Below are 27224 nucleotides of genomic sequence, written 5' to 3' on the forward strand. Positions count from 1 at the left end.
TACATTAATTCTTTGAAAATATTTTCCTTTGCTTCTGGGTTTTGTGCAAATGATCCAAGTATACATACATTTATGTTGAAGAATGGTGCATCTAGCAAAGTGGTTTTTTTATGCCCCCAGAGTCAGACAGAGAGGGGGGGGGTTACATAGTTTGAAAATAAATTAATGCTTTGATCTGCTCTTTGGTATTAATCGACCATTTTATGACAACATTTTAAAAATTTTGAAATACCGGTATGTGGCCCATGGATCAGAGGTTCCTTTAGGGTGAGGTACACAACTGGGTATAAAATGGAAGTGCATTTTCTTTTTGTTACTCTGATCTACCTCTGGGTATTAAGTAAATAGAGTAAGCTAAGTTAATAATTGTGATAAGCAATGGTGCCTCTTTTAAAATTGTAGATTGTGAATTGAATTTCATGGCCTCTGGTTTAAAACACAAACCAAATTTAATTGTTTGAAAGTTGTTACACAATACTCAGGTGACCTATAAGGCCCGTGGGCCTCTTGTCTGGATTAGTGTTAGCAGTCGAGAAAAAGGGACAGACACAGCCACTATTGGAGGAAAAATAATGGAACAGGTAAACACTGTGATATATTCCGAGATGTGATAGATATGCTCTGTGATGTTTTCCAAGTTGTGATATAAAACACTGTCATATATTCTGAGATGTGATAGACAAACACTTATATATTCTGAGATGTGATATATTATAAATTTTTATTTACATTTGTTGTTGTTTGAATATGATGTCAATTGTTATATAATATGTTTATAATGTTTTATTATAAAATATGTAATGAATTTTTATCATTAACATGACAAGTTAATGAAAATTTTGACATCACTGATTTCTTTTCCTTTCAATGGCTTGACATAGTTCCCATTTGAGGACGAATTCCTATTAGGAAGGGGCAGTGTTACGATTTAGGATTTGATATTTAATAGTTTAATGTCCTTTGTTTTTATCGACATGTTGTCAATCCGAGTTTCCTCCATAAGTGTGGAACGTAAGACAACAAATAATCTTATACGAAAGATTGACACACATACAGGCAATTCCCTAAATCGTAACTTATGTAAATAACCTACTTTTCATGTTATTCCGACATTGTAAACCCTAGTATGATCCTCCAACTGACATAACTCCAATTCCCGCGAATCTGGCATTGTTTTTAAATGCATCGAGATCGCTTAGCACAATAAACTTCCGGTGCAGGTCTAATTGCGGGAAAGGGAAGCGGATCGTACGTCATTTCACTAGCAACGTAATACGATATAAACAGCTTTCATCTGGAGCACTCTGCTCATTGCCTCATATTGACGAGGAGAGAAAAAGCTATTGGGAAATGGAAACCCAGAGTAGATGGGTAATTAATTAATTAGATTAATTTATTAATATTGGGAACTGATGCCTGTGGTTATTTAAATTTACTTTAAATAGTTAATATTGAATAGAAATATTTTTAGGGTATTCCCACATTTACGAAAAAATTTTATATGGGATATAAAAATCCCATTCATATTGATTTATTGCTTTCCTAATTTATTACCGCTCAATAACTCATCCTTGACTAATGAATTTATTTTAATAAAGTTTTATATAAAAAGTTATTTGGTATTATAATTTCTATCTGGTGTACAGACTTGGGAGACCCACAGTTGCGTTTACCCAAAACATAGTAAAAAGGGTCGAAAACGTAATTTTGTTCCAAATAGATATATCTCTTATTTAAAAACTTAATTTAAAAATCAAATCATTAATAAGGATGTCGACAACTAATGGGTATGCCGTGGTGGAATTAACTGAAGAAAATGAAGATGATGTGGTTCCTGAGAGATGGTTGGATGAAAATATTTCATCAATGAACCTGAAAATGAATAGGCTTCGTCCTTTTATACTGCCACTCAAGTAAGTAAACGCTGAGAATAGTAAATGCAAATGTTTTCTGTCAATTTTGCCCACAAGGTGTAACTAACACACAAACACACACACATACGAATTATAGCGATGCTATATCCCCTCCACAACAAGTGCTGCAGGGGATAAAAAAGACTGGTCATCAGTTGAAATACAGATGAAAGATTTAAAATATAGAGAAGCAGTGACTGTTTCCCCTATTAAGACTGATCAATCTATAAGAGACTGCTGGGCCTGAGGAAACCGATTCGTATATTTGTCAAGTTTGCAGGCATATGGAGATAACCAACAATTTCAAATTGCAAAGCAAACATCGACCCCCGAAAAATCAGAGGTGGGATGTTGAAATTTCAGCACTGTTGTCCAAATTTACAGAGGTAATATCTTTGTGGAATAGACTTGGCTATGATGCTCATCTTCAGTCCACACAAAAGAACCTTGTTCAAATGTATTTATGCATGAAAGGACACCGAGTAATGTTCACACAGGAGCAAATATATATCAGGGTCCTTTCATGTATTGCTTATGGTTAGTTTATTTCCTAAATGTCCCATAAACGCTACACAAATAAAAGTGTGACTGCTACGATATTTGTGTATCCCGGTGCTTTCATCTTGGCTTTGCAGAATTTACTTTTTTTCCAACGCAGGAGTGACATGGTTAGATACCGAGTATACATGAATCTGAAATGACGAGACTATTTTGGTGGATTAAAGATTAAGTATAAATCGTATAATAGTGTTGCCTACGTCATAATGACACTTTGAACTTAGATGAAAGAAAAAAAAATTCATGTCTACTGTAGAGGATATGAACAGAGAGTAATGATGCTATCCTCCTGAAGAAAGAATTTAAAATAACATAACAGCCTTGCAGAAGACAAAATAAACAAAGATGCATAGTACCATCAATATCCGGTCATATTGACACAAATAATACTGTTCAATCGTAGAGGACAATGAGAGGTTGTAGACTATGACAAGAAGCATAGGTGCAAATCGGAAAAATGTTATTGGCCTTTTAGGCACCTGAGTATTGTGTAACGACTTTCAAACAATGAAAGAGATAAAGCCATGAACCATCGAAATATGCCTTAACTAAAAAATTAATGAGAAGTTCAATAAAGATAGTGTAGACTTGTAGCTTTTCAGAACTGTTTTCCTTTTTTAGATATCTATTATACTTTTTCAAGAAGAGACTTGATAGTATGGCATTCTTTTGAATGAAATTTACATGAGGAACGTCATTATTTGTAACATAACGTCATAACATCGTAAAAAGTCCTTTGCAGTAGAACATTCTACAGTAACTTCTTACCTTTGTAAACCCCAGCGTTACAATTGTTTTTTTTACTGTACTGTACATGTAGGTTTAAAAGTACATGTATTTAATACTTTAGACATATGTCACTGCATTACATAACATACCGGTAATTATTATCTGAAATAATAAATTCTAAAAAGTTTTGTGACTGGATAAATAAAAAGTGAAGCCGGGCGCAGTAATTATTAAATCTTTTTCTTAACAAAAAAGGCATGTAAAATTTCTGCCAATCAGATTGCAGCACACGTGTATTTACGTGCTTTCATGATAATTCTTATATATCGTGCTGTCGATCTTCATAAAGTGTGACTTAAGTTCAAAATTTCAAAGGATTATTATGTGAAACAAGAAAGATATTGAGACTTTAGCTTTAGCCAATCAGAGCAAAGCGCATGTGCATGCGTGTAAGATCTTGCAATTTTTACCATGTCATCTTGTCTATACTACTAATATATTCATGCATTGCGAGTTTCAAAAAAAAAAAAAATAGAAAAGTTACAACTTCATCCATTATATTGGTAATTTCACAGGTTGCACATGCGCGCTCTTGCCTTCAAAATTTGTGAAAGTGCAAGGATGTGTCAATCAAACCCGCCAAAAATTTTGAAGTTTAATATCTTTTAAATGAAATAAGATTTTTAATTAATTTTTGTGTGAAATGCTACTGAAATATATAATTCGTGATATTATACAGTTTTCCTGAGAAATATTAACTTCAAATCTTTGTCCATGTACCTTTTTAAGCCAAAATTAAACTTATGTTTGTTTGCTATTTACTGAGCTAGTTACATATTTTGATTGACTATAAATAGAATGGGTACTGGAAAATACGTGTAATGAAATATTTGGAGTTAGGCTTAATTATTATCGTAAGGCTTTTGGTTATGGGCAGACAAACTATATTTTTATTTAGGTTTTATGCGATGCTTCTGGAAAATAATTTAAATTTATGGGTTTGATGATAGAGATGGATTTCCGTAAAGTTCATATCGGGAGATGTTTTTATTTTCCTGCAAAGTATTAGGATAAGATTTTGATAAAAAAAAAAACGAGCATTTTTACAATGCTTCTTATTAAATATTCAGTATTTTTCTGAACAATATTCTACATAAAATTCTTTTCCCTTTTTGGAAATGTTAAAGTTCATAATACATTGGCCTGTTGAAATGCTATGTTGCTGTTGTTTTTAATGTTTTCAACTTTTATAAGGTTTTTTGTACTGACGAATTCCAAGATTGAGATGTAATTAATTAATTTATAGACTTTAAAAATTATACATAATAAATACCTGTATTGAAGTCTTTGTATCCTGATATGTATCACACAATGAGAAATTGCAAAGAAATCTCACTTCATTATTTGAATATTTATACATGCTTCAAGGTGTTTTATGCGGTTACAGACGTTGTGTACAAATTGATTTGGTGCTATTTTGTGAATGTGTTACACTTTCAATTGCACCTATGGCATGTGTTTTTTTTTTCAGATAATGGAGTCTGTAGAGAAAAAAAGTGCCAGAGTCAGAAAATGACTGTAAAATGAGGAGAAATAATTTCAAATGAAAAAAAAAAGGATTATTTAAAGGAATACAGAAAAGACTTAAATCCAATGCTGACATCTACAAATTTTACAGAACAGCAGAAACTTTACGAATTTAATTTTACTGAGAAAAACGTCAAAGTGAAGAAGCAAAATAAAGAGCTTCAAAAAGTCGACCGAGAAAGACTGAAAATGCAGGGAAAAGCAGATAATGAATTGAGACCAAGAACCCGTAAAATGAATAGTTCTCTTCTTCTGTAAGATAATGATGTACTTACATCTCACGGTAGACAAAGAATAGCAGTACATGCACGAACTGCATCCTCCATCTACTGTTTTATCCTGTTCTAAGGCTATATATTGCGCAACCTGAATAACTGCATATGCACTCTTATGGATGTTTGAATTTGTGTCATTTTCATATCTCTATTTTTCATGAAACCCACTTTCATGCGTCTCTAAATTTCTTTATTGATCCTTGGTACCACAACCTTCTCACAGTTTTTGGGTCCCTCATATGTGCTCTTTTTTCATCATTTCTCCGGAAGTTAACTTAAGATAACGCCTTATTAGCTAAGTTTGCCAGTTTCTGGCCCTAGATCATCATCATCTTCCAATGATTGTCCAATTTCTTCAAACCACTGATCTCCCTCTCCTAATCATCTTTCTTGTTTTCTTCTCTGATTGATTGTTAAATACTCAAACCATTAATCAGATTTTAACATGATCCTCATGATCATATAAAACACTATCGCTCACATCTGAGTCTATTTCAGTCTCGAAATTATCAACCTTGCGTTTTTTTTTAGGTTGACATTATGGTCCTTATCCCGTCTAAAACCATCAACTTAAATTTTTAAAAAAACTTAGGTTAATATATTGAAACTTTTTCATTTAAAGGTTGTCAAGGATCCCTTTAAAGCATCTGGGCAACTAATAAACATCCATTCTTTCATTCTACAAGGTGGACTTGCGCATGCCTTATGACGACGGAGGATGATTGTGGTATCCGTCCAGGGAGTTGAATAGGAAGAAAACTGTCATTTACATTGAATTTTGGTACTCCTTATGGTTTTAGCAACATGGGACGTCTTTGTCCATAAAATATTTCATCATTTTTAACATTTTCCACAAAATCTTCAACTGCTGAAGTAAGTTAGTGAGGATTATCATTCCAGCGAACCCACATTACAATCCACACTTTCAAGTCTCTTTAATGTCCGAAGAAAGCGCTGAATCTTTGCATCAAAATGAATCTTATGGAGAGGAAACAGAAGCAGAAACGGTAACTGTGGTTTCCATTAATGTTCCTGATATACCCAATTAAGTGTTTGGCCCTAAATGATGAATTTCTTGAGGAGGCGAAGTTAAGGGACGGTGACTTATTGTGATGAAAAGGAGATTTATATAGGCTATGTAGGATTCCTCGATGAATTTACCATATTTGTATTCAATGATGTAGAAAATTCTGTACCGAAACCTGATGATCCCAAGTCCAAGGAAAACTGCTTTACTGATCCATTGTTTGAAGGATCACCATATATTCTTGGTAATTCTGCTTATATGCTGCATTGAGACCAGATTTCGATCGCCTGATGTAGCAATATCATTCTTGCTTCGACTTTTGGCATGTATTACTTATTTTGTTAGGAATATATAGAAAAAAAATCTTATAAAAAAAATTCTTCTCGAGAAAATTGGGCCAGGGAAGATGAAACTCATGTGGAATCATCCTCAGTTAGTGTAGATTCAGGTTTGTTCATTTCATGCCCCCTGCGGGTAGGGTGGGGCCAAATGGCCGATAAAAGTTTTAAATAGGAATTTATAGGGAAACCTTTTAAAATCTTTTCAAGTACTTCAAAGCCATGCTTAGTGATATTTATAGGGAATCATCCTCGGGTATTGTAGATTCTTGTTTGTTAAAATCAAGACCCTCTGAGGGGTTAAAATTCAAGCCCCCTCCCCGCCCTCGGTTAACTTTCAGTTCTGATCTGATATATACTTTTTTTCAAGCCAATTGCTCAGGTGAGCGATGTGGCCCCCGGGCCTCATGTTCAACTATTTTTTTTTCAGGGACAGAAGATTATGCCTCTTAACAAAGTTTATTAAAATTACATGCAAATAGTAATATAGAAAGACGACAACTGCCATATTTATGAAAATTACGATGCTCCTGCCTGGGCAGGTAAATGCGACTCTCAAGAGAACAAATAAAAGAGGAACTTCATAAAAGAGGTTTTGTCATTGGAATGGTATTTCAAACAGACAGGACGAAGAAGAGGTCTTTGACAGTGTTTGCTCTGCGTTTAAACCGGATAAATCTACATATATCAGGAAATTCTCACAGGTGAGTAAAAGATTCAGTATGCAGCGTTTGTATGAATCTCATGTGCTATGTCATGTTTGGTATTCAGCGTTTGAAATGATTCTCATGTACAAAGGTAATGTGGACATCCCCCTGTACTCAAACCCGGGCAGAACTCATTCCCTCTGGCGGAAACACAGGACGTTGCTCCTCCGCAAGTTGCCATTGTGCTTCGTATGAACATGCAGTACGGACATCAAATTTTATTGTAAATATCTTTAAAAAAATAAGAGTATACGGCATCATTAATCTTCAGTGACATCGCTGTTGGTGTTGTTTACAATTTCTTGAGAAGCATCATATACAGAGTTTTCCCAGTTCTGCATCCTTGTCCGAGGAACATCCTCGTAGCGAAAAAATGCCAAAACCAAACTACATTCGTGACATGCGCACACATAAACACTACCTTGCTGCCGTTTTTGAAGTACTAGCAATTCGTTGAAGTGGACTCATAATGTGTATCGCTTTGAAGACATGGCGGTTTTGAATTTTTGGACAAAGTAAATAGGCAGCTCACTACTCACAAGGACAAAAGAGTAAAGGTTGTAGTTTTTAAACGTTAGCACTTTAAAAATGCTACTCCTCCTACAATTTTGGTCTGATCTTAATATAACTTGGCACACGAGTAGACTACAATAATATACGTAATTCTACCAATCGATTTTTGATTTTGGTGAACGGTGTTATCGTGGTTACTAAAAATAGAAATTTTGGAAAAACTTTCCAGGTGCTATTCCTCCTACAGTTTTGGTCTGATTTATATATAACTTGGCGTACAAGTAGACTACACTAAGATAAATAATTCTGTATATCGATGTTTGATTTTGTTAGCTGTGTCCGTGTTTACTAAAATTAAAAATGTCTGTTAAATACATTCAAAATGCTACTTCTCCTACAGTTTTTGTCCGATTTAAATATAACTTGGCACATAAGTAGACTACACTGCAATACATAACTCACTATTAACCAAAACCTGCATTAAAGGTGCGCGGTTGATTTGTGTTTAATATAGGATACAGGTATTTTACAGCAAATTGATGATTTGAAAAAGAAAATATTATGCTACTAAGCCAGCTTTGTTTTGTAAAGAATATTTGTGTTGTTTTGAAAGAAAAACTATTATAATTAAACAAAGAAAGAGGAAAACAAAATTGATTACCTCTTTACCCTTGAATTTCCACCACAAATTTACTGATTTTACACCCTTGCAATAGAAAGGGTAGGTAGTTCTGACCCTATCGTCCCCAATCCGATGGTATGATAGAGAGGTTTAACAGAACTTATGCTCTCAGAATTTGATTTGGACGACCATTTTCCTTATGTTGATGGGTGGTCGTGCAACAATGCACAAAAGAACAAATTGTAACCCAAATCTTTTAATGATGGGTCGATAATTTTTTCTTCCTATTGACATTATGATGGCTTTGCCTCCTTATACTCAAGATGACAAATGTCCTGTTTTTTACATGGAATAGCTAAAAAATACTATGAGAAATGCTTTTAATTTTGCACATAATCATCTTCAGTCTGCTCTCCAGAGACAAAAAATAGATCATGATATTAATGCTTAAATCAGACAATTCAGTTTCACTCCTTGAAATTTGGTTTGGAGATATAATCCCCCTTGTGCAAGACAAAAACTTGGTCTAGGATGGACGGGATCTTGTCTCATTCTGGAAAAAAAATCCAGACACAACATACAAAAATCAGAAAAAATGAAACATCCCCATAATTTCAGTATTTCATGTTGACCATCTCAAACCATATAGGTATCACAACGGTTATTGTTTTCACTATGTAATTTTATATAGAATAAAAAAATCGTTAAAAATGAGGTATTTGTTTACATGAACAAATATTTAGAAGGAGTTGTTTAACATTACATTACCTGTCACATTAGCTGACACCAAAAAACAGGGTATCCACACGGCATTTTCGGACTTTTTCCATCTGCAAACAGGGCTACCCTCAAATCCACGTGTTTTCACTGTGTTTATAAACACCTCGAGTGCATCACAGAAAGAAGCCTCATATGCCTGAAAAAATAGTTCCTGTCAAAAACCTTGATTTATCCACAAAGTACATAAAATTTACTAGGCACAGGTACCAAAGGTGTAAAAATGGCTTAGGAGAAAAATAGAAAGAACGCCTATAAAGAAAAATAATTTTATATGTAAGGACCTACATTTGACTAAGTTCATTTAGATTCGTCTTAGTTCATTTTGATTAGTCAATTACCGGTTTGATACCTTAAAGAGTCATAATTCTTCCTGAAAATTGGTTACTTTCAGCTACACATATTAGCTTAGAATCAGAGACTGAATTGTCTTTAGATGATAGGAATAACTCATGTATAAACCGTACATCTTATTCTCTCCATGTAAGAAAGATTTACACATTATTTTATTTGATATTAAACAATAACCCTTTATAATTATTATTGATATATATTTCAGTATCATGGAAGTCGATGATTTACATTTGTCAAGGAGGTCGAGTTGTTCATGTTTAACCAAAATTATTGTAGAACACACTGGCCTTCCCAAGGCATCGCATGTGAAGTAAACGACGGCGACCAATACGTATATACCACTCTTCGTAAATATGGCACACAATTCTTAAAGAATGCCATGAAATGTTGGAGTGTGAGTTTACGCCATCGGAGATTCGAGAAATTATACTTTCTCATGCAGTATAAACAGGGAAATCATCATCTACATCTGGCTGCTAGCAAAGAGATGGCAGCCAAGACTACTCGTAATAATGTTAGAAATCCAATGTACCGAAGTCCTGGAGACATACTACCACCAATATTCTGGAGGAATTTTGATATCAAAGAAAACAACGACAAAGCAGATCAAAAAGCAAGCATTTCTGATAGAAAATTAGCGGATAAAAGGAAGAGAGAGCAACAGGTAGCAGAAAATAAATTGAACTTGAGAAACATATAACCTGAGGAAGAGTGCAACACCAACCCCAGGGATGAATTTGATGCAAGTGGCAATGCCGAACTCAGGTTAAAAGAAATTACTACCAAAAGAAAGAAAAACTTGATTACGTATAACTTCACAGCTGAAAACTTTGAAATTTATTTCTATATTCATACGTATGTGCAACGGTTGCAAAGAAAATGAACGGAAACTGCTAATAATTGGATTTTTTTTCTACAAGTCCGAGGGGCATAACTGTCAAAAATAATGCAATCGTGCCGAAAAACAGAACTTGACCTAGATATTTATCTGATATATCTGTATATCAAATTTCATATCAGTATGGGCAACGGTTATGAAGAAAATTGACGGAAACTAAATGGACCGACAGACAGCAGCAAAGCAATATGCCCTCCTTTTTCGAAGGCAGGGTGGGGGGCATAAAGATCGAAACTTTTACAGTTGAAGTTTTGTACCACGAAGTTTAGTTTGAGCTTACTTATGGATACACCAAAGGTTTATAACATGATTTTTAAGAATTTTGAGGTTTTATTTGTTTAATATAAAAGAATGAAGTCACGGCTTTATAATGCATTCATTTTTTTTAATGTGGTTTAGTTTCCTTATAATTTGACAATAAATAAACATAAACACGAACGCATGTGAAAGTGCCGTTATTGAAGCTTCTGATTTGGTCTGCGGCTACTTGCTGATAAAAGGAGCAATAAATCACTGTGACCTCTTGGGCAATTGGGGGTCAATTAATCTGCAGTTAATGCTGCCTGTATCATAAGTGGGAGAATGTTAGCACATCGGGAAATTTTCTTTCATAAAACACCTTGTATACCTTTCACAGAAATGCTGCAATTGAACCAATACCAAGTCCTAATGAGTTATGATATTAATACCTGCAGTTAATGTGGCCTGCATAAAGATGAAAGTTATTAAGAAATCATTATTTTCTTAGACAAGACACCGTGTATATTTTCAAAAAAAAATGCTGAAAATAAATACAGGATTATTTTTTTATGAATTGTAAGGACTCCTCTGTATGATATCATTCTTGTATAATATTCCACTCTATCAGCATCGTGTACATAATACCTAAAAAAAACAATGCAAGAGACCCATGCCTGATAGTGTCAAACATAATTTAATAGCATTTATGAAGGGTTCTTGGTATAATCAAGAACACAGAGAGTATTAGCAAGGAACAAGTGTTTCATCCAGGAAAATCCATACGGAATCTGAACATTTGCAAGAGGAAAACAAAGGGAGCATCATTGTGGACGTAGATATTTTGAATTTTCAAATAAGTGGGAATACATGCTGTTCACAATGTTATGGGGAAAATGAGCCTTTCTGCAATTCCAAGCAAGCAAAATGGACTTTTTTGAAGTCTTGTTTAAATGTCAAAATGTTCAGTGTAACACACCTCTGAATTTTCACTTTAAAATGATGCACAAACAGTTATCATTCATTTGAAATAAATAGAAGTGTTTTACTTGGAATGCAGACAATTGGCAAGGGAAGAAATGCAGAGAGTCACAGAGTTCTTATGAAAGCCAGGACGGAATCTGGGTACCTGTACACGTAACTCACAGATCCAATTTTTTTCCTCTGTGAATAGTTTTTTTGTTTACAATTTATGAAACAAAGATTATTTAATAAAAATGGTATATATGTTTATATCTATATATGAAACCAAATTAAGATGTTTTAAAAATATACATATTTATATACATGCCTTTAAGTAGTGTATGTAGCGATTTCCGCGGTCACAAATCCCTTTTTGTTTCCTACTTATACACAACAATTCCCCACGACAAATTAAAATCCAGGCTTTTTGATATCATTGACAGCTGCTTCTTCAACAAAAATGGAACTCGTAAGTTTACTTACCTCGTCATTGGTCATTTGAAAAATTATTTTGTTAAAACAGATTCTGATTGCACACATAAGTACTCTGAAGTCGACATCAAGAAGATGCTTGAGTTTCTGATTGACAATATCTATGTGGTTTTTAGCTCACCTGAGCCGAAGGCTCAAGTGAGCTTTTCTGATCACATTGTGTCCGTCGTCCGTCCGTCCGTCTGTCCGCCCGTCTGTCCGTCCGTCCGTAAACTTTTCACATTTTCGACTTCTTCTAAAGAACCACTGGGCCAATTTTGACCAAACTTGGTACAAAGCATCCTTGGGTGAAGGGGAATTTAAATTGTTAAACTGAAGGGACATATCCCCTCACAAGGGGAGATAATCAAGAAAAGACAAAAATAGGGTGGGGTCATTTAAAAATCTTCTTCTCAAGAACCACTGGGCCAGAAAAGCTGAAACTTATGTGGAAGCATCCTGGGGTAGTGTAGATTCTAAATTGTTCAAATCATAACCTCCGGGGATTTGGCGGGGCCACAATGGGGAATCAAAATTTTACATAGAAATATATAGGAAAAATCTTTGAAAATCTTCTTCTCAAGAACCACTGTGCCTGAAAAGCTGAAACTTATGTGGAAACATCCTGGTGTAGTGTAGATTCTAAATTGTTCAAATCATGACCCCCAGGGATTGGGCGGGGCCACAATGGGGAAACAAATTTTTACATAGAAATATATAGGAAAAATCTTTGAAAATCTTCTTCTCAAGAACCACTGTTCCTGAAAAGCTGAAACTTATGTGGAACTATCCTGGGGTAGTGTAGATTCTAAATTGTTCAAATCATGACCCCTGGGGATTGGGCGGGGCCACAAAGGGGAATCAAAGTTTTACATAGAAATATATAGGAAAAGTCTTTGAAAATCTTCTTCTCGAGAACCACTGTGCCAGAAATGCTGAAACTTATGTGGAAGCATCCTGGGATAGTCAAGATTTTGAATTATACAAATCATGACCCCCGGGGGTTGGGCGGGGCCACAATGGGGAAACAAATTTTTACATAGAAATATATAGGAAAAATCTTTGAAAATCTTCTTCTCAAGAACCACTGTGCCTGAAAAGCTGAAACTTATGTGGAAACATCCTGGGGTAGTGTAGATTCTAAATTGTTCAAATCATGACCCCTGGGGATTGGGCGGGGCCACAAAGGGGAATCAAAGTTTTACATAGAAATATATAGGAAAAGTCTTTGAAAATCTTCTTCTCGAAAACCACTGTGCCAGAAATGCTGAAACTTATGTGGAAGCATCCTGGGATAGTCAAGATTTTAAATTATACAAATCATGACCCCCGGGGGTTGGGCGGGGCTACAATGGGGAATCAAAGTTTTACATTGAAATATATGTAACAGTTTTGAAAATCTTCTTCTCAAGAACCACTGGGCCAGAAAAGCTGAAACTTATGTGGAAGCATCCTGGGGTAGTGTAGATTCTAAATTGTTCAAATCATGACCCCCAGGAATTGGGCGGGGCCACAATGGGGAATCAAAGTTTTACATAGAAATATATAGGAAAATCTTTGAAAATCTTCTTCTTAATAACAACTGGGCCAGAAAAGCTGAAACTTATATGGAAGCATCCTGGGGTAGTGTAGATTTCAAATTGTCTAAATTATGATCATTTGGTTAGGATGGGGTCACAATATGTATTACAAGGGGTAAATCTAGTAAAGGACAGAATTGTCAAAGCTTCTCAGGTGAGCGATGTGGCCCATGGGCCTCTTGTTGGAGACCAGGTATTCCAACAATCTATTGGTACAAATTGCGCTCCGTTATTAGCAGACTTATTTTTACATTCATATGAAGCAGAATTTATGCAAAATCATTTACGTGAAAAGAAGAAAACACTTGCTGTGGCCTTCAACTCGACATTTAGATATATCGACGACGTATTGTCAATTAATAATGATAATTTCCATTCCTACGTCGACACGATATATCCTGGTGAGTTTGAGATAAAAGATACCACCGAGTCCGACACTTCTGCTTCATACTTGGATATTTCACTTGAAAAGGACACTAATGATAATCTAACATCCAAGCTATATGATAAACGTGATGACTTTAACTTTTCTATCGTCAACTTCCCTTACTTATGCAGCAATGTACCATCATCACCTGCATACGGAGTATTTATATCTCTTATCTCAGTTGATTCGATATGCTAGAGCATGCTCTACGTATGAACAATTTCTTAAACGAGGTAAATTATTGACAAGCAAGTTGATGAAACAAGAATATCAACAGTCTCGTTTAAAGTCATCATTTCGTAAATTCTATGGTCGATACAATGAGTCAGCAAATACAATTTATCATTGTGTCAAATGCTAACTGACGTTTTTCATACCAATTGTTAGTCCATTATTTATACACTGAATTGAGCACGGATTTTTTCCGTTATATCCTGATAATGACAACGAGCACACGGCGGGTGTGACCGGTCGGCAGGGGATGCTCACTCCTCCATGGCACCTGATCTCACCCCTGATGTTTCGGAGGTCCGTGTTTGCTCTGCTCTTATTTTGTATATTTGTTTAATGGACGTTGAGATTGAATACTGTTCGTTATTTCCATACCCTTCTTCCCCTGATGTTTTTAATTAATTAAAATTAAATTCATCATACCTTTAAGCAACTATAAGATGTTTTATAAAATATATATGCCTTAATTTATTTATCAATTTAACCGATGTTAATACCTGATTGTTATTACTAGTGTTTAGGTAGGGTGTAGATGGACCAAGCTCTAATCTTTGCTAAAGAATAAATGAAAAGACCGTCTATTAAAAGTAATATGATTTTCCTTGCTTTCATCAATTTTAACTGTATCGGAAATGCGCACGTGCGTAGTCCATTTTCAGCTGTGATATAAACTTGTACTCTCATTATCAAATAATTATATTCTTTTCATGACGTAAACTTAGCCTCTGCAAATCTGTTGTTTCTCTTGTATCCTTTAAAAGAACATTTGAATCGTACATTTCTAACAATGAAATAACAATGAATGATTATAATCAATGGAAGGAATTGTTAAATAGAAATAAAACTCAGAGTAATACCTTATACTGCTAGAACTTGTGTCCATACGTGAGATAGATGGTCCTGACTCACTAGTGAATTATTCAAAGTGAAGAGGTTTCATTATGTTTTCTCGTAAGCGTTTGAATTAGATATGCGCTTAATTATGGGAGTAAAATGTCTTGGCATCTCACAGTAGACAAAGAATGGCAGTACATGCATGTAAGGATTGACTCCTTACTTCACGACTCTAGAGCAGACGCTATAACCACTGCGCCACGGGGGCGACTTTAAACGGAAGATTTTATATAACATAATATATTTTTTATTTCTATCTGTATCTCTGTATCTGTATAGGTACGTTGAAGAGGCCTATGTAGGCTTTTATACAACGGTGAGAGAGAACGCCGGATTTTATTGGCGTTGGTGTTCTTGTAGGGCGGTCTTGAATCCCTCTATGGTTTTCGCATGCACGACGGAGTTTGGTAGGTGGTTCCACTGAATGCACGTCTCAACAAAGAATGAATGTTGGTACTGTAATGTTCTACTGGGTGGAATTATTAATCCTTTGTTGTTATTGCACACATGTTTTTGTACGATATTTGTGGTATGATGGTCCTTGTACTGTTTTGGCTTGATTTGACGTTTTTCTTTAGTATTCTTTATGAATAGATGAGGTGGTAGTGCCGGTACCAACCCCTCAACCACTTTGTACATTAGAATTAGTCGCAAACTTGTTCTTCTCTCTTCTAGTGTTTCTATATCAAGGCTTTTCCTCATAAATGTTAGTGATCCTGGGTTCCTATTGCTGTAGTTCTTTTTTATGAATCTTATGGCTCTATTTTGTATTCTTTCTAACTTATCGATATCCCCTTTGAGGTATGGGTTCCAGATCGTTGCTCCATATTCCATAATTGATCTAACTAGGGATATGTATGCTGTTTTTCTGCATTCTTCAGGGACGTTCCGGAGATTTCGCCTTAGAAAGCCTAGGGTGTTATTTGCTTTCTTGCTGATGTTGTTTATGTGCAGACTCCATTTGAGATCATTTGATATTTCCAGCCCAAGGTAAGGGTTGTTTTGAACTTCTTGGAGTATGTGGCTGCTAAGTTGGTACAGTTTAGATGATTTCTGGTTTATTGACATGATGTAGCACTTTTTAGCATTGAATCTCATGCCCCACTTATTTGCCCAGACCTCTAGTTGGTTTTGGTCATTTTGTAGTATCTGATGGTCTTTGTTGCTCCTGATGGTTCTATAGAGGAGGCAATCGTCGGCAAATAAGCGCACAGACGAATTTACAGCGTCTGGTAGATCGTTTATGTGGCATAAAAACATTATTGGGCCTAGTACTGTGCCTTGTGGAACTCCTGAGTCTACTGATGTTTCTTCAGACTCTATTCCCTCTACTACTGTTTTCATTTTCCTTGTTAGAAAGTTGTTTAGCCAGGTGTGGAGTGTTCCTCGAATGCCGTATTGCTGTAATTTGTGGAGTAGTTTGTCGTGAGGTACGGTGTCAAAAGCTGTAGAAAAATCTAGGATGGCTACGTCGACTTGATGTGATTTGTCGTGTTCAGTAAGGAAATCATTGAGTGTTGTTAGTAGTTGGGTCTCGCACGAGTATCCTGATCTAAAGCCATGATTTAAGTTGGTAAGTATATTATTTGTTTCCAGGTGTTTCATGATGTGCCTGCAGATTATATGTTCCAAGATCTTACATGTGACTGAGGTTAGGGAGACTGGTCTGTAGTTTTCGGGAAGGTGTTTATCTCCTTTTTTAAAGATGCTTGATATATTTGCATCCCTCCAGTCTTTTGGTAGCTCCCCAGGATCAATAGATTTCTGCAGGATGATTTTCAAGATTGGTGCTAAGTTAGTTGGTTTGGTTTGAACATATTTTATTGTTAAGATGTTACAACAAAAGGATTGGACACAAGTACTTAATACTTAGAACGTCCTCTCCTTTATAACAATTAATTACACAAAGTTTTGCTCAAAAATTAATATTTACACTGGAACCAAAGGTCAATAAGATTATTCAACATAGGTAATGCATGTACAGAAATTAAATTTGATGTAGTATGTACAAACGAATCATAATACTCAAAAACGACCAGATCTCTTGATAAACAATTGCACATTTAAAAATAAACTTTCATTTTCAGAAATACTGATCGAATTATCTCCTCATAACAGAACTATAGTGTCTACAATACGCAAGTTAATCATTCTAAAAATAGCATTAAACAAGTCGTTTCTAGGAGCGGTGTATTTCGAACAAGAGAAAAAGAAATGATATGCGTCTTCTATTTTTCCACAAGTGCATAATGGACTGTCAATAATATTACATCTAAATAAGTCTTTATTTAGAACACAATTGTGTCTTAATCTAGTATGAATTACACTCCAGTAACGATCACCAAAAGTAAAAAAGGACGGGGTGGGTGTTCTCTGAGAGTTTACACATTTTTTGAAGGAACCTATAGTAGTAGATTGTCGTGTTTCAAGAGACAAAGAGTTCCATTCCCTTACTGCTATTGGAACAAATGATGATTTATATATATTTAATCTACACTTTGGGATGCAATAACTTTGTAACTGTCTTGTTACGTAATTTGATTCGTGTGATCGATGTGTTAAGGTTAAGGTGGTCCTATAATGCTTTTATTAGCCTGTAGAAACAACATAAGAATGGCGTCGGGTCCATGCTTTTAATTCTGTGTTCCTTCACATAATTGATGACGTAATACACAAAAAGGGGTCAATTCAAAACATATAAATGATACATCTTCCCTCTTTTAAATTTGAGTCATGAGCTACAATAACATTTACAAGATATTGAAAGATGTGAAACCTTACATTAACTATTATTAGGTAAAAACATTAAATTCTATTGAAAATTAGGATTTGGTATGTAACAATACAATGAAGCCTGGTACATTATCAGTTTTGTTTTGTTTTCTTCAACATGAACAAATTACAACACTGAAACTATAATGTCAAAATAAAACTAAGAAATTGTCTGTATAATGCAACTGACTAGCATTTCCAAAGTAAAAAACAAACAGTACAACTAATCCAAAATTTACAACAAATGACATAGATTTTTATGTCCCTACTCTCGTACCCAATTTTCATGGTACTAATCTGTCCCACAAACAACAAATTAAATCTCTTCAATTAATCTCTGTGGTTTCTTAACTGACCTACCAGACCTTGTGGTCCCTGACATATTTTGTGTGGGTACATGATTGGTACAAAAAGACATATCTTGACTAAGTGATTGAGTATTTTCAGTATCACATGGATTATGACTAGAATGATCAACATTATCATTGTTTTGACAATCATATTGTTCATATGGTGTAAATTGTTCATTTGACTGCAAAATATGTCTGCGATTTCTGCGGTATACATGTCCATTTTCGCTTTGAACCACGTATGATCTCGGAGCAACTTGGTCGAGCACCTTGCCACAGTTACCCCAATCCTTGTCATTATGATCCCTAAGACGGACGGTTTGTCCTGGACTCAGCAGCGATAGTTCTTTTGCGTTTCTGTCATGATACTGTTTTTGTCTGAGTTTCTGTTGCATCTTTGCTCTTTCGTAAGACTCGTTTAAATGGTTTCCTCGGCAACTATCAGCCATTGGTAAGTTCGAACGCAGTTTACGTCCATTGTTCAGTATTTCGGCTGGTGATTTCCCATCGAGTATAGGAGTTGCACGGTAGATGAGTAGACTCATGTGGAAATCTGATCCATCATCCGCTGATTTTTTCAATAGGCCTTTTACAATGCCTACGGTTTTTTTCAACTAACCCATTCGATTTTGGGTATAATGGACTTGACGTATGATGCTGAAAATCATATGACTTTGCAAATTCACTGAATTCAGCTGACTTGAATTGTGGTCCGTTATCACTGAACACTATCTTAGGTATGCCTTGGCCTGCAAACACATATTTCATTGCATTAATGACTGATTGACTTGACACACTATGCAAACGACACACTTCTGGATAATTGGAATAGTAATCACATAACACAAGATAATTTTCTCCATTGAATACACACAAATCTGCACCCACTTCTTCCCACGGATAATTGCATACATCATGTGGTTTAAGCGGTTCCGACGGTTGTTTTGGACGGAATTTGATACATGTTGAACATGAATTCACCATTTCCTCGATTTGTGCATACATTCCAGGCCAATACATCACTTGTTTGGCTCGATTCCGACATTTTCCGATACCAAGGTGACCTGTATGGATTTTGGTAAGCATCTCCTTCCGCAATGAGACTGGAATAACAATGCGGTCTGTCTTCATGATGATTCCATCACATAAACTCAGCTCTGTACGTATATTCCAGTATTCTGATATTTCCTTAGGGCATTCAATGCGCGTTTCGGGAAATCCTTTTACAATTACGTCTGCTAGTAACTGCAATTTTGGGTCATGTTGAGTTTCCTCACGAATCTTCTGTAGCTTACGATCTGATATGGGTAGACTCTTAATGACAGAGTCAACATACACTTTGAGATCCTCCTCCTGTTCTGATTTGGTCAGTTTCGTTGACATATCCGTTCCTCTGGACAACGCATCAGCGGTATGCATAAATTTTCCTGGAGTGTAGCCAATACGTAGATCATATTTCTGTACCCTCAGCAGCAGTCTTTGTAATCGTAGTGGACAGTCATTCAGGAACTTCTTAAAGATGTTCACAAGTGGTTTATGATCTGTTTCCACTTCTACTACCTGTCCAAGTATGTATTGGTGGAAGTGTTCACACGCAAATGATATGGCTAACATTTCTTTCTCAATCTGCGCGTACCTGGTTTCTGCATCAGACATAACTCGCGACGCATATGCCACTGGCATCCACTCGTTATCATGCCTTTGTAGGAGCACCGCTCCCAGTCCAAAACTAGAGGCATCTGAAGAGATTTTAATCTCTTTGTTCGGGTCGAAGAACTTAAGAACTGATGTACTTGTTAATATGGCCTTTAGCTCATCGAATGATTTTTGCTCAACTGTAGTCCACTGAAATTGGTTTTTGTCCTCTGTGAGATTTCGCAGAACTTGAGTTTTCGACGACAAGTCTGGAACATATCTTGCCTGGTAGTTGAACATGCCTAAAAAGCGTTGTACATCTTTCTTACATTTTGGAGTCTCAAAGTTTGTTATGGCCTTGACCTTGGCCTCGTCTGGCTTGATTCCTTCTGCGGATATAGTGTCACCGACAAATGTAAGTTCCTTAACTCCAAATACACATTTTTCTCGATTCAGTTTGAGATTTGCTTTGCGCGATGCATCAAACACTTGCTGTAGTCGTTGGTTGTGTTCTTGTAGAGTTGAACCCCATACGATGATGTCATCCATCATTGTCGTGCATCCTGGTATGTGTTCATATATCATATGAATTGTCCTGTGATATATCTCGGGTGCTGATGAGATACCAAAAGGTAGACGGAGAAATCGATACCTTCCGAATGGTGTATTGAAACAGGTAAGTTTTGATGAATTCTGCTCCAGTTTCATTTGCCAGAATCCCGTACGAGCATCAAGTTTACTGAAATAGTGTGCATTCTTGAACTTCGCATGAATCTCATCTCGCGTTGGCAGCTTGTAATGTTCTCTCTGTATCGCTTTGTTCAACTGAATTGGATCCAGACAAACGCGGATCTTTCCGTCTTTTTTCGGAACGATTACAATCGGACTCACCCAATCTGTATGCTCGGTTTCTTTGCATATGACACCCATATCCTCCATGCGTTTAAGTTCATCTTGGAGTTTTTCATGTAGAGCGAAAGGTATTTTACGACATGGACTCACTACTGGTGTAATGTCTGGATCTATGGATAATTTATGTTCACCTGGTAAACATCCTAATCCTTCGAACAAGTCATTATTTTGATCCACAATCTGTGCAGTTGTGTCTGTTATCTTTGTGCAGTTTTCTATGGTATATGTGCGTTTCACTAGTCCTAACTTGTCGCAAGCTTTTACGCCTAAGATTGCTGTTGAAGCATCCTGAACTATCACAAAGTAGACCTTAGCTGCTTTTCCCTGATGAGAAACTTCCAGAACACATGCTCCTAGGACCGGAATACTATGCTTGCTGTACGACATAAGCTGTATATTTGTCTTGTGTATTTTTGGCTTCCATCGTAGACTGTGATACTGTTTCTCCAACAGGATGTTGACTTGACTACCGGTATCCAACTTGTAGTTGATTCCTTTGCCATTGGTATATATAGAGTTACACGCCACTCCTCTGGTTTGTCGGAATGAACTGTCTCCAGAGCGTCGATGAAGAAGGCTTGCTCATCCTGAATGTCATGAATGTGTTTCTTTTTCTGTATTTTCTTTTTAGTACTATTTTGTTTGCCTTTTGATCTGCAGACTTTTGCAAAGTGATTTGCACCATTACACTTATTGCAAATTTGACCCATAGCAGGGCAAGTCTTATGTGAGTCATCATATCCACACCGTCCACAAATTTTACCTTGCTTAAATGCCCGAACTTTTTTGTCTTTGGGTTTGCCCCCAATGGCATGTACTTCAGAAGGAGGGACAATACTTTTTATTTGTTCCTTTGTCGACTCTGCTGCTCTACAGGTTGCCAGTGCTTTGTCTAATGTTAGATCGACTGTTCGTAAAAGTCTCTCTTTCAGCGTGTTGTCTGGGACCCCACATATTATTCTGTCACGTATTAGAGAATCTGCTAGATCTCCAAACTCACAGTTCTTTGCCATAGTTCGTCATTCCGTCACATACTGGTCTATGGTCTCATCGGACCTCTGCACCCTCGTGAAGAACTTATGTCTCTCATACGTAGTATTGCGTTTTGGTGTGCAATACGCCTCAAATTTATCGAGTATTTTCTTTAATTTAAACTCATCACCCTCATCAAATACAAAGGTGTTATAAACTTGAACTGCCTCTTCTCCTTCTACGTGTAAGAAAATGCATGATTTTTGTTTGTCACCTTTTTCGGACGCACCTGTAGCTGTCATGTAAACATCAAACCTCTGTTTGAACTTCTTCCAATTTTCTGCCACGTTCCCCGTGAGCGAAAGTACTCCTGGTGGTTCCAGTTTATCCATTGTAAACTTCTGACACCATGTGTTAAGGTTAAGGTGGTCCTATAATGCTTTTATTAGCCTGTAGAAACAACATAAGAATGGCGTCGGGTCCATGCTTTTAATTCTGTGTTCCTTCACATAATTGATGACGTAATACACAAAAAGGGGTCAATTCAAAACATATAAATGATACAATCGAATATTTGGAAATATATCTTTCAGATACTCGGGTACCATGTTATTATATATTTTATACATAGTTGTTCTAACTTTGGAAATTCGTCTTTCAGCAAGTGGTTCCCAACCAGTTTCAAAATAAAGAGAATCTCGCGATGGTAATGAAGTTAACCCAGTGACTATTCTTGCCGCTGCAAGTTGTAATTTTTCTAATTTTTCGGAATCTTGACTAGAACACCCACACCAAACTTCAGTTGCGTATTCTAACTGAGGTCTTATAAAAGTAGTATATAAAAGAGATAAAGTTTTAGCACTGACCCTGAACTGCAGTTTTTTAAGTAGACCTAATTTTTTATATGCATTAGCCACGATAGTATCAATGTACGCTGTCCAAGTGAGGTCGATTGAAAAGAGAATACCTAAGTGATTATGTGAGGATACAAAATCTAATCTTGAAATTTGAGAAACGGTAAATCTACATTTTTCTTAGTGCTAAAAAATACGGCTTTTGTTTTCGTAGGATTGAACTTCAATAGCCACTGTTTAGACCACTGCTCAAGTTGATTTAAATCATTATTCAATTCTAATTGAATATCATGTACATTTTCTGAACATTTCTGTAAAGAATTATCATCAGCATACAAACTGCTTAAAGTCGACAAATTTTCAGCAACATCATTGACATATTTCAAGAATAAAAGTGGCCCCAATACAGACCCCTGGGGGACTCCGGCATGTAAAGATTTAAAACTAGACATAGTATTCCTATGCAATACTCTTTGTGTTCTTAAATCTAAATAACTTTGAAACCATAGTGATAACTTATCACTTACACCATATGTTTGTAGCTAAAAGAGAAGACCTTTATGCCACACCCGATCAAAAGCCTTAGACAAATCACAAAAAAAACATACAACAGTGTTTTCCTTCATCTATAGCTTTAACTATATAATCATATGTCTCAATAAGTTGATAAACCGTTGAATGGCCTGGTAAAAAACCAGCCTGATATTTATAAAAAAAGATTGTTAGAATGAAAATAATTATAAACATATTTGAAAATAACTCGCTCCATAATTTTACCTACGCAGCTTAATAATGACACAGGTCTATAATTTGACAATAATGATGGGTCACCTTTTTTAAATAAAGGAAGTACATTAGCTACCTTCCACTGTTTAGGAAATACACATTCTCTTAAAGATCTGTTAAACAAAATACACAAGGGAAAAGACACGCTAAAAATGGTAGCTTTTAACATTTTATGACTGATATTGTCAGGTCCTATGGCCTTGTTCACAGGGAGAATAGAAATTATATCAATAATGTCCTGCTCAACTAGTTCAATACTATTAAGAACACTATTGCACAATAAAGAAAAGGTAGGTAATTCGGGTTCGACATCATGCGAAGACGAAATCGAGGCAAAATAGCTGTTTAACGCTTCAACCTTGTCAATATCACTGTAAGTAATATGTACATTTCCATTTTCTGTAGTGTCCTGTAGCGGTGGAATATCGGACCTAGTCTTGGTTTTAAAAACATCTTTTAATTTCCAATAAATTTTAGAATTTTTGATGCTAGCTTCGATAAGATTGGTTTCAATATTGTTGTAATAGTTTGCCATCGCTACTTTTTTCATGTTATTCACTTTGTTACGTAGTTTTTAAAACTTATCCTTATCTAATTCTTTTTTGGTTTTGTGGGTTTTGTCTCTTGCACGATTTCTCTGTCGAACTGTTTTTCGTAATGCGGAATCGAACCAGGGTTTATCTTTAGGCCTAATCGTTACTGTTTTTTCGGGAATACAATTTTTAACATGATTTAAAAAACTTGTTGAGAAATTACTCTCCGCCTGTTCTATATCTTTAGCGTCATTAATAAGTGTATTCCAATCTGTATTGCGTATGAGTGTGTTCAGTGTTTCAAAATCTGCATTTTTATATAGCCATATTTTCCTTTCATATGATTGTGCTTGTATTGTATGTGATTTAAGATATATGTATGTGGCTTTGTGATCGCTAAGAGATTGTTCTACATCTATTGTCCCCGATTCCAGTACATCGGCATGTAAATTTTCGCTTACAAGAATTGGGTCTATGAGAGATTTCGTTTTTCGTGACTCTAGTAGCGTCGCATACTGTGTTTTGAAAGGAGTATTTTAAAGAATTTCGTTGACTACATGTGTGATTTGAAGATTTAAAAAGTTTACATTTAGGTCACCAATGACTAAAATTCTATCGGATATATCAACAGCTTTTTCAAGAGACCATTCGAATTTTTTCCAAAAGGAATTATCGGAGTTAGGAGGACGATAAACACAACAGAGCAAGATATTGCAGGTAGGATCGCTAATTTCTATCCATACACATTCAAGGTTAACAGGTTCAAGATCAAGGCGTCTATTAGAACGCAACGAGTAAGATGCATATATAATTACACCGCCCCCATGAGAGTTTCTATCTTTACGAAAAATTGAGTTAAATCCTTCAATAGCAATGTCTTCATTTAAAATGTTAGCATCAAGATGGGTTTCTGTGAAACATAAAATATCGAAATCTGACACAATACTCAGAAACTTATCAAACTTGTTTCTAATGCTTCTCACATTTAAATGAAAAATGTCTAGTGTGGATTGTATACTTTGAGATGGCCCCGGATTTGTCTCTATGTCGCCTGACAACAAAATAAGGAAGTACATAATTTGAAACACATAATTTAGAAAAATGTTTTCTTGTGCCCCTTTTGACAATAAGCATTTGGTATTTTTAGGTCACCTGAGTAAACTCAGGTGACCTATTGCTATCCGTTTTTGTCCGTCGTCGTCCGTCGTCTGTCGTCCGTCGTCCGTCGTGCGTTAACATTTAAACATTTTCAGCTTCTTCTCTGAAACCACTGAACCAATTTCAACCAAATTTGGCATATAGCATCTATGGGTGAAGGGGAACAAAAATTGTGAATTTGGTGGTCCCCGCCCCCCTGGGGCCTGGGGGGTGGGGCAAAAACCACTAAAAATAGTGCAATCTTTAAAAATCTTCTTCTTTACTCCCGGACATCAAGCAGTCAAACTGTTGGTATGATTGTAATCAGCATTGAGTCCTCTACCAAAATTGTGAAATTCATGGCCCCAGGGTCAGGGGTTCTGGTGTTAGGGCGGGGCTCTATTGATTATGTAGTGAAAATGCAGTAAGTCTTTAAAAATCTTCTTCTCTGCTCCTGGGTATTAAATAAACAAATTAAGTTCATAGTTATGATGAGCAAGAGTGCCTCTACCAAAATTGTGAAACTCATGGCCCCAGGGTCAGGGGTTCTGGTGTTGGGGCGGGGCTCTATTGATTATATAGTGAAAATGCATTTAATCTTTGAAAGTCTTCTTCTCTGCTCCTAGGTATTAAATGCACTAATTCAGTAAATAATTATGATGAGCAAGAGTGCCTCTACCAAAATTGCGAAATTCATGGCCCCAGGGTCAGGGGTTCTGGTGTTAGGGCAGGGCTCTATTGTTTATATAGTGAAAATGTATTAAATCTTTGAAAATCTTCTTCTCTGCTCCTAGGTTTTAAATAAACTAACTAAGTAAATAGTTATGATGAGCAAGAGTGCCTCTACCAAAATTGTGAAACTCATGGCCCCAGGGTCAGGGGTTCTGGTGTAAGGGCGGGGCTCTATTGATTATACAGTGAAAATGCATTAAATCTTTGAAAATCTTCTTCTCTGCTCCTAGGTTTTAAATAAACTAACTAAGTACATAGTTATGATGAGCAAGAGTGCCTCTACCAAAATTGTGAATTTTATGGCCCCAGGGTCAGGGGTTCTGGTGTTAGGGCGGGGCTCTATTGATTATATAGTGAAAATACATTAAATCTTTGAAAATCTTCTTCTCTGCTCCTAGGTTTTAAATAAACTAACTAAGTACATAGTTATATTGAGCAAGAGTGCCTCTTCCAAAATTATGAATGCCTTAGCATCTAGCTTAAAACATGAAACAAATTCAATCATTTGAAAGTTGTTGCATGATGCTCAGGTGACCTATAAGGCCCGTGGGCCTCTTGTTCCAAATATAATTAAGACACTCAATAAAAGAGCAAACAAAATCATTAAATCGTAGTACGTAGAATAGCAATGATTTTGATGTACATCTACATTTACAATAGAAAAGTCCGATTGCAGCTCGATATTGCTCTATTGAATTAGCCATTTTCAAGACATAGAGAGACATGTAAAGCAATATTTGAACCAGCCACAAGGAGACATATAATAAGTAAACATGCAAATTTGTTTGTATGACCTTTGGTTAAAAATAAAAACAAAAAAACGTTGGAAAAAAGTTTGTGTAGAAAGAAATCAAAAAACAAAAAAGAAAAGAACAATAATGAAGGAAACAAAATAAAAATTGTAAACAAGCGTGAAGAAAATGGCACCTTTGTGTCACTAGGCAAAACATGGCGCGTAGTGATAGAAGCATTGTTGAAAGATAATAAAAAATATTTGTACTATGTACAAGATTTTCCAAGTAACAGTAAACACACTGTAATTGTAATGGGAGAGTTTAGGGTAAACAATTGAGAAATATCATAAATAGTCCATACTGATATACATTAGTAGTTATTAACTTGAAAAGACCAAATTTAAAATCGTTTTAAACACTTTTGATTTCAAGTTTGTGGATGAAATGATGACACCATTAAATAGTTAATGGGTACTGAATTTACATTTCCTCAGAAAACACATCCTCTGATGGATAGGATTGTGGTGGGGCCAGTTCTTACAAATCTCTAATAGACTGGATCATGTACTTGTGTCCCTTTTCCTTCAACTGGGTAAATATCCGTCCATCGCTTGTCCAATATGAATGCACTTTTTCAGCACGTTTGGCACTTGCCACTTCTTTGACAATTGATTGTCTGTATTTAGTGAGGTCTTCTGTTATAGAT

At 35.8% G+C, this 27224-nt stretch overlaps 1 protein-coding gene across 1 annotated transcript; it reads right to left on the reverse strand.

Annotated features, from left to right (window-relative positions):
• Positions 1-18189: 18189 nt before the first annotated feature.
• Positions 18190-21783, reverse strand: LOC134264045 (uncharacterized protein K02A2.6-like). Its single transcript, XM_062746347.1, has 3 exons — positions 21296-21783; positions 18910-21146; positions 18190-18791 (listed from the first exon to the last, which is right to left on the reverse strand). Exons 1-3 carry the CDS (start codon positions 21781-21783, stop codon positions 18190-18192), a joined length of 3327 nt encoding a protein of 1108 aa, XP_062602331.1.
• Positions 21784-27224: the final 5441 nt, after the last annotated feature.

This window comes from Saccostrea cucullata, unplaced genomic scaffold, assembly GCF_032062105.1.
Source record: "Saccostrea cucullata isolate Sc308-1 unplaced genomic scaffold, CSIRO_AGI_Scuc_v1 ctg2720, whole genome shotgun sequence".
Taxonomy (NCBI): Eukaryota; Metazoa; Mollusca; class Bivalvia; order Ostreida; family Ostreidae; genus Saccostrea; species Saccostrea cuccullata.